General features: G+C 45.0%; 1 protein-coding gene across 2 annotated transcripts in view; it reads right to left on the bottom strand.

Annotated features, from left to right (window-relative positions):
• The window catches only part of ABCA4 (ATP binding cassette subfamily A member 4), a 442,076-nt gene that overhangs the window by 261,292 nt on the left and 165,847 nt on the right, over window positions 1-14,937 (bottom strand). For both annotated transcript variants that reach the window (XM_077452886.1, XM_077452887.1), the window contains exon 12: window positions 346-462. In XM_077452886.1, the coding sequence (XP_077309012.1) occupies window positions 346-462 (117 nt within the window). The remainder of the gene's footprint in view (window positions 1-345; window positions 463-14,937) is intronic.

Raw genomic sequence — 14,937 nt, 5'->3', positions numbered from 1 at the left:
AATGTGAGGGGAGTATCCACTTTTGTGAGATATTGTATATATATATATATATATATATATATATATATATATATATATATATATATATATATATATATATATATATAGTAAGTCCATTGAATTTAAATAAAAGAAGGATAAAAGCTGAAAGGAACCAATAACTATAAAGAACCATACAGGGAAGAAAGAAAGAAAGAAAGAAAGTAAAGACATAAAGATCAATTTTGTATCTATGGCTGCCTACATAAAGTAATTTGAGTATAAATCTCATAAATAACTTGTAGTAGCATAGCTTACATTAAAACTTCATTGTAAATTGTTGTTTGAGATTGTAAATGCACATACCCGAATGACATTCATATGGACACTACTTTGAAAGAAGTTCCACAGTTGGGGTCCCAATTCTTCCCAGGCCTTTCCCATTTGTCTCAGCCGCTCTAACTGCTCAAAAGTAGTATTTGCCTGTAAAAAATATGGAGGAATGGATAGATAGATACAGTACATAGATAGATAGAAATAGCGAAATCATTAAAAATTTATGCACATAAGCCCACTTAAAGGAAAACTTTCCAGTGTGCAAAAGCTAATTGTCTGTCTGTTAAAGCAGAACTCCAGGTTTCAGTGAACTGTAATTAGTTTGTTTGGGCCAAGCTGGAACTATTTACTTCACTAACAATTACAGCGCCTGTGAGCACTGTATAATCTGTATGAAGCCTCAGCTACATACAATATATAGTGATGTGTTATGGCAGCAGGGCAGCAACTCCCCATCCTCCTCCCTAAACAAAATTGAGTCAGGCTAAGGGCCAGTTCACACCATAGGAATGCCGTCTAGATGCTTCGCTGCATGCAAGTTTTTGATGCATTTTCAGTGTTTTTTTAATGCATTTTTGGTGCATTATTGACTGCACTGACTCTTGCACTGACGAGTTGGTACTCATGGGCACTGATAGGCGGCACTGATATGCAGCACTGATGGACACCGATAGGCGTCACTGATGGGCACTGATAGGTGACATTGATGGGCAGCACTGATGATGAAGTACTGAGAGGTATTACTGCTGGGCACTGATTGGAACTGTGAGGGGCACTGTGGTGTGCACTGATTGGCACTGTAGTGGGCACTGACAGACTATTACTGTGGCACTGCTTGGCAGCTGATAGGCACATGTGATGGGGACTGTGCTGATAATCAATGTGCTGGTTATCAGACCCCCCGCCCTCCCCGACAGGAAGAGCGCCAATTGGCTTTCCCTGTTAGCGCAAACTGAGGAATGCAACTTACCGGCACTTCCTGGTTCACGCGATGATCAGCCGTGATTGGTAACAGCTGATCACGTTGTAAGAAGAGTCTCCTTACCACAATCGGAGACGCGGCGTGTTAGACTGACACACCGTGCAGCGCGCCGGCATGTTATCCTGCTGGACGTCATATGATGTGTCATATTATGCCATGTCATATGATGCCCAGTCAGGATATCAGAACCACCGTCTACCCGTCAATCTGCTATAGGCCTGGCGGAAAGTGGTTAAATAACAAACTTGTCATACTTACCTGCTCTTTGCAGTTGGTTTTGCACAGAGTGGCCTGAATCCTCCTCTTCCCAGGTCCCTCTTCTGTGCTCCTGGCCCCTTCCCTCCTGTTGAGTGCCCCCACAGCAAGCAGCTTGCTGTGGGGGCACCTGAGCTCAGTCACAGTTCCCTGTGTCCATTCAGACATGGATCCGTGACCTAACCTCTCCCCCTCTCTCTCCTGATTGGTTACTACTACTTTGATTGACAGCAGAGGGAGCCAATTGCACTGTGCTGCTGTCTCAGCCAATGAGGAGTCAGGTCCCAGGCAGCTGAGATACTCCTGCAACATTGCTGGATAAAGATGGATTCATGTAAGTATTAGGGGGGCTGGGGGGGAAGGGCTGCTACACATAGGAGGTTTTTTTTATCTTAATGCATTGAAAGCATTAAGATTAAAAAAAAACTTCTGCCTTTACAATCCCTTTAAATAAGAACATGTGTGTTCCAGTGGGTTCAGGTGCATTTTACTGCATTCCAGTACAGTTCAGTGTAGAAAAAAAATTCTACTTTTTTTCTGGAACTGGAATGCCCTGAAACTGTCCACACTGGTGTGAACTATGCCATTGAAAACCATATAACCTACTATCCATGCACTTATGATGCAGAACAGACTGCACTACATGTGGTGTGAACTGGCCCTAAGTAATACTCAACCACTCACGGGAACTTTGTATTCTATGAATGAATATAAAGCTTCCTCTGATTGGCTGAGGCAGACAAGCGGATGGATGGCATCACAATTTCCACCAGCTTGGTCCAAATAAATTATTCAAAGTTCACTAAAATCTGGGAAATCAGCCTTAATGTGACCTTCTAACTTTAGAGCGGAACTAAACTCATCCATTAACAGTTTCAAAAAACATTCCCAGAATGTGCCAGTAATGTAACTGTCACCTTGGTTTGCTCTCAACCAAACTGTCAAACCATCAAATAGCTAATGTCATATCTGATCACATGTGCAGCATCATGGCAATTGAAGATCAAAAGGAAGCCAAGATGGCAGCTTCCTTGGCTGAAGGCGATAGGAGGGTTTACTTCTGCTTTTGTATTCACTTAACAGAAGCAGCATGTAGATGTAGAGCACTAGGGATAATCTTCAGGTTCAGGTTGGGGGAGCGTTCAACTTTAAAGTGGTTGTAAGCCCTTACAACACACTTTGACCTACAGGTAAGCCTAGATTAAGGCTTACCTGTAGGTCCAAGAAATATCTCCTAAACCTACACGGTTTAGGAGATATTTTCCAAAAGACAGGCACCGCTGTCTACGACGCATCCACCGTAGACAGCGGCGCGCAGGCGCACTGAGCGTGCCGCAGTCAACGGCAATATGCCACGAGTGGCGGCTCCCGTGCGCATGCGCGGGAGTGATGTCATCGCGGCTTCGCCGAATGACAGCGGTGGAGCACGGAGAAGATGGATGCGTCGGACTACAGGGGACAGCGGTGACTTCGCTGGCTCCTGTGTCAGGTAAGTGACACATAACGGGCTACTATGCGATGCATAGTAGTCCATTATGCTTTACCTTTGCAGGGAATGAAAGAGGAAGTAAACCCATCAGTGTTTACTTCCTCTTGAACTCTAGCTGTTTGAAGTTTGCTGAATGGACAAGATCTGGCCTCTTTGCTTGTTTGCTGCTGCAGCTGGAAGTGATTAGTTTAGTGCAGGGGTAGGTAACCCCCAACAGGGGTGCCACAAGTGGCACGCAAACCTCGTTTGCCAGCACTCGAATCCCTCCCCATCAGCAGAGCAGTGCAGGGAAGTGTCAGTGAGACACTAATGCACTAATGCATTCCAATTTCAGAGTTCCCCACGCCTCCCCTGCACTGAGGGGGAGGCACTGAGCCCCCACACATTGTAAAAGATGGGAAACATTGTTTGGTTCTGTAACTTTGCTGTAGCTGCAATCGTCTGCTTTTATGATGGGGAAGAGATTGGGTGCAGTTCTGCTGGGGGGGGGGGGGGTCCCTGTTTCCAGGAGGAGGAGGACTGTCATAGGCCACTGCTAAAGCCAATGGCAGTCCTGCTAGCCCAGTCCACCATCTGGAAGAAGATGACTCGCTTGGTTGCCATTACCAATCTCAGAAAGAAGGGATTTCACTGTGATTGAGAAAACCACAATCAGTTTGTGGAATTAGTGTTGAGCTTCTGGGACTTTTGTTGAAATTATACCTTTGTGTCACTTACTACTGAACCCCTGCATTCTGTGTCCCTTTAAGCAAGGGCCCAACTTATGATCCTGCACACAGGCCCACTTGCTTTCAGAAAATACCCCTGACTTGAGCTCATCATTGCGCATCCATTCCAGATGCTTGTATGAGACATCATATACATCACATACACAGGGCTGGTGCTACCACTAGGCAAACTTGGCAGCTGTCTAGGGCACGCTGCTGCTTAGGGGCACCTGGCCGCTGGTTTTCCTCCACGTCTGCATGCTGCAGCATGTAACTAACTCAGTCTGACCAGTAGTGTAATTAGAGGTGCAGTGCAGCACTGGAGCCAGCACTAGAGGAAGCTAATGCTTCCTGTATAGTGGCGCCTTCTGTCACATGGGCAGGGTAACGTGGGTGGAGTCAGGGGTGGAGCCAATGGGAGGCAGCAAAATTAGGTTTCACCTAGGGTGTCAAAAATCCTTTCACCAGCCCTGCACATACAAGCACCTAGGCTGGATGCGGGAGGTGGATCAGCAAGATGAGTGTGCTAGGAGAGGTAGATGTGTCTCATCTCTGCTTCCTTTCACCGCTCTGTATATCACACATATCATAGATGAGCAGGTGGGTACAGCAGTGGGGAAAATGAGCAGGAGGGGTTCAGAGGTGGGATAGAAGAGCAGGAGGGTACAGCCCTTGGGCAGATGTGCAGGGGGGTACAGTGACGGAAGAGATGAGAAGGGGGTTCAGCAGTGGGACAGAAGAGCAGGTGGGTTACAGTGGTGGGACAGATGAGCAGCGGGGGTTCAGTGTTGGGGCAGATGAGAAGGGGGTTCAGTGGTTGACCAGAAAAGCAGGGGGGTAGAGCAGTGGGGCAGATGTGAAAGGAGATGTATTGGTGGAACAGATGAGCAGGTTACAGTGGTGGGGCAGATGAGCAGATGGATTCAGTGTTAGGGCAGATGAGAAGGTGATTCAGTAGTGATACAAAAGAGCATGGGGATACGGCGGTGGAGCAGATGTGCAGGGAGGTCCAGTGGTGGAGCAGATGAGAAAAGGGGTACATTGATGGGGCAGATGACCAGGGAGGTTACAGTGGAAGGACAGAAGAGCAAGGGGGTACAGTGGTTGAGCAAATGTGCAGGAGGTACAGTGGTGGGAAGGATGAGAAAGGGGTTCAGCGATGGGACAGAAAAGCAGGGAGGTACAGTGATGGGGCAGATGAGCAGGGGGTTACAGTGCTGGGACAGATGAGCAGAGGGTGTTCAGTGTTGGGCCGAATGAGAAGGGGGTTACAGTGGTGGGAAAGATGAGCAGGGAGTTACAGTGGTGGCAAAGATGAGCAGGGGGGTTCAGTGAGAAGGGGGTTTAGCGGTGGGACAGAAGAGCAGGGGGGTACAATGGCGGTGCAGAGGAGAACGAAGGTACATTAGTGGGACAGAAGAGAAAGGAGGTACATCGGTGGAACACATGAGCAGGGGGTTACAGTGGTGGGGAAGATGTGCACGGGGTACAGTGGTGGGGCAGATGGGCAGGGAGGTACAGTGGTGGGGCAGAGGAGCAGGGGGTTACAGTGTTGGGGCAGATGTGCAGAGGGTTACAGTGGTGGGGCAGAGGAGCAGGGGGTTACAGTGGTGGGGCAGAGGAACAGGGGGTTACAGTGGTGGGGCAGACGTGCAGGGGGTTACAGTGGTGGGGCAGATGTGCAGGGGGTTACAGTGGTGGGGCATATGTGTAGGGGGGTACAGTGGTGGGGCAGAGGAGCAGGGGGTTACAGTGGTGGGGCAGATGTGCAGGAGGTTACAGTGGTGAAACAGATTTGCCGGGGGGACAGTGATCTAAAGTGTAGAGTTGTAGGAATTGGGGCTGATCTGAGGCGTGAGAGTGCACAATGTTAATTTCTCACTACTACTCAAGTAGTTTACAGCATTTACTTTATAAAAAATCCTTTTTTGTGATTGAGGGTGTGAAGTTGAGATTTTTTGTTATAAAATCGGCATGCTCAATTTCTTTGAAAACATTATTTGGCACACTGTGCTCAAAAGGTTGCCTACCCCTGATTTAGTGGTTGTATCACTAACACCTCTAAATGACAGCACTTGCTTGTATTAAACATTAAACCAGCTATTGGGTATCGTTGTTGACCAAATATGGTCATGCCCATATTTGGTTAATAATGTCAGCCAGCATCCCTGGCTGGTTTGTTGGCATTCAGCTGGCAGTTGGGGAGCTCTCATTCGTGGCGAGAGTCCAGCTGGAGATGGTCGATCACCATGTTTTTGTCAACAGAGCAATGTTCATCATGATTGATGGTGGATCTACATTGCTGGATGATGTGATTAACATTGGATTTACACATTGTGAGTATTTTGTTTTTTTTAAATAAATGCTTATGAGCATGTTAATTTGCTTTGTAGTATTTGGAAATAAACTACAAGCGGTAATATCTACCCCTTTTTTGTCCAAGTGGAAGTCAGTCACCAGAACAAAATAAAAAGTATTATGCAATGGACACAGCATATTAGGAAATTATAGCAGACTTATCTTACAAGCGCCCCCCTGCAGCTCTGCAATGTCAGCCCTTTGCCAATGGCACTCAGGAGTTACTACATCTCAACACAGAAATGTCTATGCAAGTGCTGACATGCAAGAAGAAGCAATTATGAAGAGATACAAAGAGTATTTTCTGTTAAAAAAAACTGCTGATTAAAAAAACAACTTTACTTCCGCATTCATGTAGGGATGGCAGATATCCAGGGGCCCCCTTATTCTAAAGGGGGCTTCCAGACTCCAATAAGTCCCCCAACAGATCGGGCTAGGTATTCAAGATGAGGCTATTGTCCCTTTCAACATGACAAAGTATTCCACCCATGTTGAGTGCATGTGACCTGATACAATTCAGGAGGAAAGGGGGAACATGGTTGCTGTCCCTCTCTGTCTCCGGCCAGACAGGCTGCATGCCTGGAAAGGGGTCTGGTATAGATTCTGGGGGAGCTCCATGTTGCTTTTATTTTGCCTGGGGGCACCCTTTAAATCAATATCAGACCCTTTTCAAGGATAAAAGTCTGTTAAAGATTTTGGCGTGAACCCCCTGTTTTTTCTGCCTTGTGCACACCTATTTAACTTTATCAAGGATAAGTGTCTGGTATAGATTTGGGGGGGGGGGGGCGGTACCACTTTTTCATGATAAACGACACAACACTGACCCACCAACACAAAAATGAGGACCCGCGCTAATGCTCCTCTCCCACCGGACTCTTGTTGCAAATGACAGCTGTCCGCCATCTTACGTGCACTGTATGTGCAATTTTAAAGCATGTTATTTAAAGGAATTGTGTTTTTTTTTTTTGTTGTTGTAAATTCAAATAAAAAATTCACTCCTCACTTAACAGTATTTTTTGTTTTGAAATTACAAGATTTAGCTCACATAGCGTTCAATAGGAGTCAAGTAAAATTAAGGCTGGGTTAACAAATCCTTCTCTGAACCAAACCCAGCCCAGTTTGCTCATCACTAATAAGGATCTCTAAATTCCTGATCTGTATATTTGTTTCAGATCAATGGATTAGAAAGTACTAAAACCAAAAATTCAGTATGGCAACCAGGCATTTTCACAAGAAGGTCAGTAATGATATCTCTCATATGAAAGGCTTATTTTAACCACTTACAGACCAGAAGATTTGTCTGCTTAAGGACCAGGCCATTTCTTGCGATACGGCACTGCGTCGCTTTAACTGATAATTGCACAGTCATGCGACGCTGTACTCAAACAAAATTGACATCCTTTTTTTCCTACAAATAGAGCTTCCTTTTGGTGGTATTTTTTGCGCTATAAACAAAAAAAGAGTGACAATTTTGACTTTTTGCTATAATAAATATCCCCAAAATGTTTTTTTTTTAATTTCTTTCTTAGTTTACGCCAATATATATTCTTCTATGTATTTTTGGTAAAAAAAAAAACGCAATAAGTGTATATTGATTGGTTTGCGGAAAAGAGCTTCTACAAACTATGGGACAGATTTATGGCATTTTTATCATTTTTTTTTACTAGTAATGGCAGTGATCTGCAATTTTCAGCAGTACTGTGTCATTACGGCGGACAGAACGGACACTTTTGACATATTTTTGGGACCATTGACATTTATACAGCAATCAGTGCTATAAAAATGCACTGATTACGGTATAAATGTCACTGGCAGGGAAGGGGTTAACACTAGGGGGTGATCAAAGGGTTAAATGTGTTCCCTAGTTAGTGTTTTTACCTTTATGGGGGTAGGACTGACTGGGGGAGGAGTCATATTGTTGTTCCTACTTAGTAGGAACAAACGATATGTCTCCTCTCCCCTGACAGAACAGGGATTTGTGTGTTTACACACACAAATCCCTGCTCCTGCTCTCATGCACGCGATTGCGAGTGGCCGGCGGTGCCTGCTATCGTACTTAAAGATACAGACGTACCCATATGGCGATTCGCGGGAACGAACCACTTTGCTGACGTATATTGGCGTGAGCTGGTCGGCAAGTGGTTAAGCACATACACACTTATTTAACCGCTTGCTGACTAGCCGTCATTATACCTTTATAGCAATGATCGCTGTATAATTGTCAATGGTCCCAAAAACAAAAAGTGTCAAAAGTGTCAAATCTGTCCGCCATATTGTTGCAGTCCCGATAAAAAAGCAGATCACCGCCATTACTAGTAAATAAATAAAAATGCCCTAAATCTACCCCTATTTTGTAGACGCTATAACTTTTGTGCAAACCAATGAATATATACTTATTGTGATTTTTATTACCAAAAATATGTAGAAGAATACATTTGGGCCTAAACTGAGGAAAAAGTTACCGGTAGCTTTTTTTAAAAAAAATTGGGGATATTAATTATAGAAAAAAGTACAAAATATTGCGTTTTTTTTTTTCATTTTTTTTGTTTATAGAGCAAAAAATAAAAACCGCAAAGATGATCAAATACCACCTAAAGAAAGCTCTATTTGTGGAAAAAAAGCACCTCAATTTTGTTTTGTACAGCCTCGTACAACTGCACAATTGTCAGTTAAAGCGACACAATGCTGTATCACAAAGAATGGCCTGGTCATTGAGCAGCCAAATCTTCCAGGGCTAAAGTGGTTAAAGTATATGTGAACCCTTAATGCCGGTTCACACAGGGGCGACTCATCGGACGACTTAGCTGCCTGACAAGTCGCGTCCAGCTCTGTGCAATGGAACTGTTCTAATCAGAGTGACTAAAGTCGCTCCGACTTAGAAAAAGGTTCCTGTATGACTTTTGGGGCGACTTGAGGCGACTTGCATTGACTTCTATACAGAAGTCGTTTTGCAAGTCGCCGCAGTGGTCGCGTCCAGGTCGTCTGAGGCAGACACGCTGTAAGTCGTGCTGCCTCAGTGTGAACCGGACCTTACCTTGTAAAACAACCCATTCCGTTTAGGATAGAGATGTAAAGCAAAACTATAGTCTATATACAGTATCTCACAAAAGTAAATACACCCCTTACATTTTTGTAAATATTTTATTATATCTTTTCATGTGACAACACTGAAGAAATTACCCTTTGCTACAATGTAAAGTAGTCAGTGTACTGCTTGTATATCAAGGTAAATTTGCTGTCCCCTCAAAATAACTAAAAACACAGCCATTAATGTCTAAATCACTGGCAACAAAGGTGAGTACACCCCTAAGTGAAAATGTCCAAAATGGGCCCATAGTTTGAATATTTTGTGTGCCCAACATTATTTTCCAGCACTGCCTTAACCGTCTTGGGCATGGAGTTCACCAGAGCTTCACAGGTTGCCACTGGAGTCCTCTTCCACTCCTCCATAATGACGTCACGGAGTCGGTGGATGTTAGAGACCTTGCGCTCCTTTACCTTCCATTTGAGGATGCCCCACAGATGCTCAATTGGGTTTAGGTCTGGAGACATGCTTGGCCAGTCCATCACCTTTACCCTCAGCTTCTTTAGAAAGGCAGTGGTCGTTTTGGAGGTGTGTTTGGGGTCGTTATCATGCTGGAATACTGCCCGCGGCCCAGTCTCTGAAGGGAGGGGATCATGCTCTGCTTCAGTATGTCCAGTACATGTTGGCATTAATGGTTCCCCGAATGAACTGTAGCTCCCCATTGCTGGCAGCACTCATGCATCCCCAGACCACAACACTCCCACCACGCTGCTTGATTGTAGGCAAGACACTTGCCTTTGTACTCCTCACCTGGTTGCCGCCACACACGCTTGACACCATCTGAACCAAATAAGTTTATTTTGGTCTCATCAGACCACAGGACATGGTTCCAGTAATCCATATCCTTAATCTGCTTGTCTTCAGCAAACTGTTGCAGGCTTTCTTGTGCATTATCTTTAGAAGAGGCTTCCTTCTGGGATGACAGCCATGCAGACCAATTTGATGCAGTGTGCAGTGTATGGTCTGAGCACTGACAGGCTGATCCCCCACCCCTCTGCAGCATTGCTGGCTGCACTCATATGTCTCCCACATTTCCCAAAGACAACCTTTGGATATGACGCTGAGCATGTGCACTCAACTTCTTTGGTCGACCATGGCGAGGCCTGTTCTGAGTGGAACCTGTCCTGTTAAACCACTGTATGGTCTTGGCCACCATGCTGCAGCTCAGTTTCAGGGTCTTGGCAATCTTCTTATAGCCTAGGCCATCTTTATGTAGAGCAACAATTTTTTTTTTCAGATCCTCAGAGAGTTCTTTGCCGTGAGGTACCATGTTGAACTTTCAGTGACCAGTATGAGAGAGTGAGAGATTTTTACTTAGTGTTGTACTCACTTTCGTTTCCAGCGGTTTAGACATTGATGGCTGTGTGTTGAGTTATTTTGAGGGGACAGCAAATTTACACTGTTATACAGCTGTACACTCTACTTTAGATTGAAGCAAAGTGTAATTTCTTCAGTGTTGTCACATGAAAAACTATTTACAAAAATGTGAGGGGTGTACTCACTTTTGTGAGATACTGTATATATAGTATATACAGTGGCTTGAAATGTATTCATACCCCTTGAAATTTTCCACATTTTGTCATGTTACAACCAAAAATTTTAAAATGTATTTTATTTCTAGATTGTAAGCTCTAACGAGCAGGGCCCTCTGATCCCTCCTGTATTGATTTGTATTGTAAGTGTACTGTCTGCCCTCATATTGTAAAGCGCTGCGCAAACTGTTGGCGCTATATAAATCCTGAATAATAATAATAATAATTGGGATTTAATGTGATAGACCAACACAAAGTGACGCATAATTGTGAAGTGGAAAGAAAATGATATGGTTTTCAAAATGTTTTACAAATAATTATCTGAAAAGTGTGGCATGCATTTTCTATTCAGCCCCCTTCACTCTGACATCCCTAACTAAAATTTTGTACCAATTACCTTCAGAAGTCACCAAATTAGTAAATAGAGTTCACCTGTGTGTAATTTAATCTCAGTATAAATGGAGCTGTTCTGCAAAGCCTCCAGAGGTTTGTTAGAGAACCTTAGTGAACAAACAGCATCATGAAGACCATAAAACACACCAGACAGGTCAAGTATAACATTGTGGAGAAGTTTAAAGCAGGGTTAAGTTCTAAAATAATATCCCAAGCTTTGAACATCTCATGGAGCACTGTTCAATCCATCATCCAAGAGTGGAGTATGGCACAATTGCAAACCTACCAAGACATGGCTATCCACCTTAACGGACAGGCCAGGCAAGGAGAGCATTCATCAGAGAAGCAGCCAAGAGGCCCATGGTAACTGTGAAGGAGCTGCAGAGATCCACAGCTCAGGTGGGAGAATCTGTCCACGGGACAACTATTAGTCGTGCACTCCACAAATCTGGCCTTTATGAAGGAGTGGCAAGAAGAAAGCCATTGTTGAAAGAAAGCCATAAGATGTCCCGCTTGCAGTTTGCGAAAAGCCATGTGGGGGACACAGCAAACATGTGTAAGAAGATGCTCTGGTCAAATGAGACCAAAGCTGAACTTTTTGGCCTAAAAACCTAATGGTATGTGTGTTAGAAAACTAACACTGCACATCACCCTAAACACACCATCCCCACCTTAAAACATGGTGGCGACAGCATCATATTTTGGGGATGCTTTTCTTCAGCAGGACAGGGAAGCTGGTCAGAGATAATGGGAATATGGATGGAGCCAAATATAGAGAAATCTTAGAAGAAAACCTGTTAGAGTCTGCAAAAGACTTGGTGGAGGTTCACCTTCCAGCAGGATAACATCCCTAAACATATAGCCAGAGCTACGATGGAATGGTTTAGATCAAAGCATGTTAATGTGTTAGACTAGTCCAGTCAAATTCCAGACCTAAATCCAATTGCGAATATGGGGAAAGACTTGAAAATTGCTGTTCACCGATGCTCTCCATCCAATCTGACAGAGCTTGAGCTTTTTTGTAAAGAAGAATTGGCAAAAATGTCATTCTAGATGTGCAAAGCTGGTAGAGACATCCCCAAAAAGACTTGCTGCTGTAACTGCAGCTAAAGGTGGTTCTACACAGGGGTGCACCGAATGGGTTTTTTGGTGCCGAAACCGATATTAAAAATGAAAAATACACTAGGCCGAAAATCAAAACCGATACCGAAACTTATTTAAAAAAAAATATTTTTATACAGGAGATGGTCAGAGGCTGGAGACATGGTACAGGAGATGGTCAGAGACTGGGGACATGGTGCAGGAGATGGTCAGAGACTGGGGACTTGGTACAGGAGATGGTCAGAGACTGGGGACATGGTATAGAAGATGGTCAGAGACTGGGGACATGGTACATGAGATGATCAGAGACTGGGGACATGGTACAGGAGATTAGGGATGAGCTTGGTGTTCGACTCGAACGTATGTTCGACTCGAACATCGGCCGTTCGTCTGTTCGGTGAATTCAGAACTTTGTGGACCATTCGCACCAAATTCGTGTGGCACGAACGGCCCACAATGCACTACACCATCGCAGTGCATTGCTGGCTCATGATTGGTCAAGCATGCACTGTGACCCCGCATGCTTGGCCAATCCCAGCGCCGGCAGTGAGGAGAGCCATAATTGGCCACAGGCAGGATGCCTGTGGCCAATTATAGCTCAGGGGGTTTAGTTCACGCCCCACACTATATAAGGCCGCCAGCACGGCGGCCTTGTGTAGTGTGTTCTGGCGTGCAGGGAAAGAGCAAGATAGACAGGGACAGTGTGTTCTTTTCTCAAGCATCTGCTGTAGTTCAAGTGGGTGTTGTGTGCCTTCAGCACAGTATACACCTGTATCTACCCTTTTTTGCTGGTGTTCTCTAATACAGGCATCTGCAGCAGTTAGTGGGTGTTGTGTGCCTCCAGCACAGCACAGTATACACCTGTTTCTACTCTTTTATGCTGGTGTTCTCTAATACAGGCATCTGCAGGAGTTAGTGGGTGTTGTGTGTCTCCAGCACAGCACAGTATACACCTGTATCTACCCTTTATTGCTGGTATTCTCTAATACAGGCATCTGCAGGAGTTAAAGTGGGTGTTGTGTGCCTCCAGCTACCCCTTATTGCTGGTTTTGTCTGTTGCATATCTTGCATATTAGCCTTTAAAATTAGCACTTTTGATTTTGAACGTTCGAGTCCCATAGACTTTAATAGGGTTCTAAAGTTCATACGAATTTTTGATCCGTTCGAAGGTTCTGGTGCGAACCGAACCAGGGGTGTTCGGCTCATCCCTACAGGAGATCAATGCAGCCTCACCAGTGCCCGTCATATGCAGCCTGCTTGTGTTCCAGTGCAGCCAACCAGTGTCCCCAGTGCAGCCAGCCTGTGTCCCCATTGCAACCAGTGTCCCCATTGCAGCCAGTGTCCCCAGCCAGTGTCCTCATTGCAGCCAGTGTCCCCATTGCAGCCAGTGTCCCCAACCAGTGTCCCCAACCAGTGTCCCCATTGCAGCATGTGTCCCCAGCCAGTGTCCCCATTGCAACCAGTGTCCCCATTGCAGCCTGTGTCCCCATTGCAGCCTGCCTGTGCAGGGGAAGAGAGAGGAGAGCTGCCACCGCCGCCTTGTTGATTTGAGCGCTGGGAACATCACATCTTTAATTTCAATAGCTGTGTGTTCCCCACTGCGCACCGCCACATACAGCCCGTTCTCTTTGTCCGGTCACTTTGATAGACATATCACCTGTCCAAACCTGGGACGGGTGATCTGTCTATCAAAGTTCCCCAGACAAGGGGGAGAGGCTGTATGTGACGGCGCACAGCGGGGAACACGCAGCTATTGAAATGAAAGCTGTGATGTTCCCAGCGCTCAAATCAACAAGGCAGCGGCGGCTCTCCTCTCTTCTGAGCTATAGGACACCCCCATAATGGGCAGCACCAGGGGTGGGGGGGCAAAGCCACGCCTAATTTTCAGCTCCATTATCAGCCGTTTTTCTCTTTTGGCAAAATGACAAAAAGGCTACTTTTGGCCAATATGTTTCGGTGGCCGAAATTTTGGTGCATCCCTAGTTCTACAAAGTATTGACTCAGGGGGCTGAATACAAATGCACGCCACACTTTACACATATTTATTTGTAAAATATTTTGAAAACCATTTATCATTTTCCTTCCACTTCACAATTATGTTCAATTTTGCATTGCTCTATCACAGGACCGTCTTTAATATTGATTGGACCCTGGGCAACAAACATTTTTGGGCCCCCCCCCCCATTGAGTTACGCTCTCCACCTGCTTAGAGACATATAATAAAAAGCAGCAAGACTCAAAATCAGCTTACTTAATCAGATCAGACAGTGATTGCATTTCGTTGCCAGAGGTTACAGTGTATCATTACCACTCACTGACTGGTAGCTAGAGGTTACAGCACATCATTTCTGCTTGTTGATTGGTTGCTAGAGATTACTGTACATCATTACTGCTTACTGATTGGTTGCTAGAAGTTACAGCACATCATCTCCTCACTTCCTGCACACCATGGACTGGGGAGATGAGGGGGCCATTAATAGACATTAAACTCCTAGGGATCTTAGGACTCTCTGGCTCAGTGGCAGTGTAGACTTTCAAGCATGTTCCTTCACCTCCCCGGTTGCAGCATTTAGTATAGGTGATGGTGGATATGACCTCAGGGGGTCATGATATACATATGAATACCACTTCTATTTACATATGAATCCTGCCGGTCTGCCTCTATTTACATTTGAATGCCGTCAATATTTACATAGTAAGCATTAGTAACTTAACTTCAC

Source organism: Lithobates pipiens, unplaced genomic scaffold (genome assembly GCF_037356315.1).
Source record: "Lithobates pipiens isolate NorthernLeopardFrog02 unplaced genomic scaffold, aLitPip1_a1.2 Scaffold_23, whole genome shotgun sequence".
NCBI lineage: Eukaryota > Metazoa > Chordata > Amphibia > Anura > Ranidae > Lithobates > Lithobates pipiens.
This window is presented reverse-complemented; position numbering and strand designations above follow the sequence as displayed.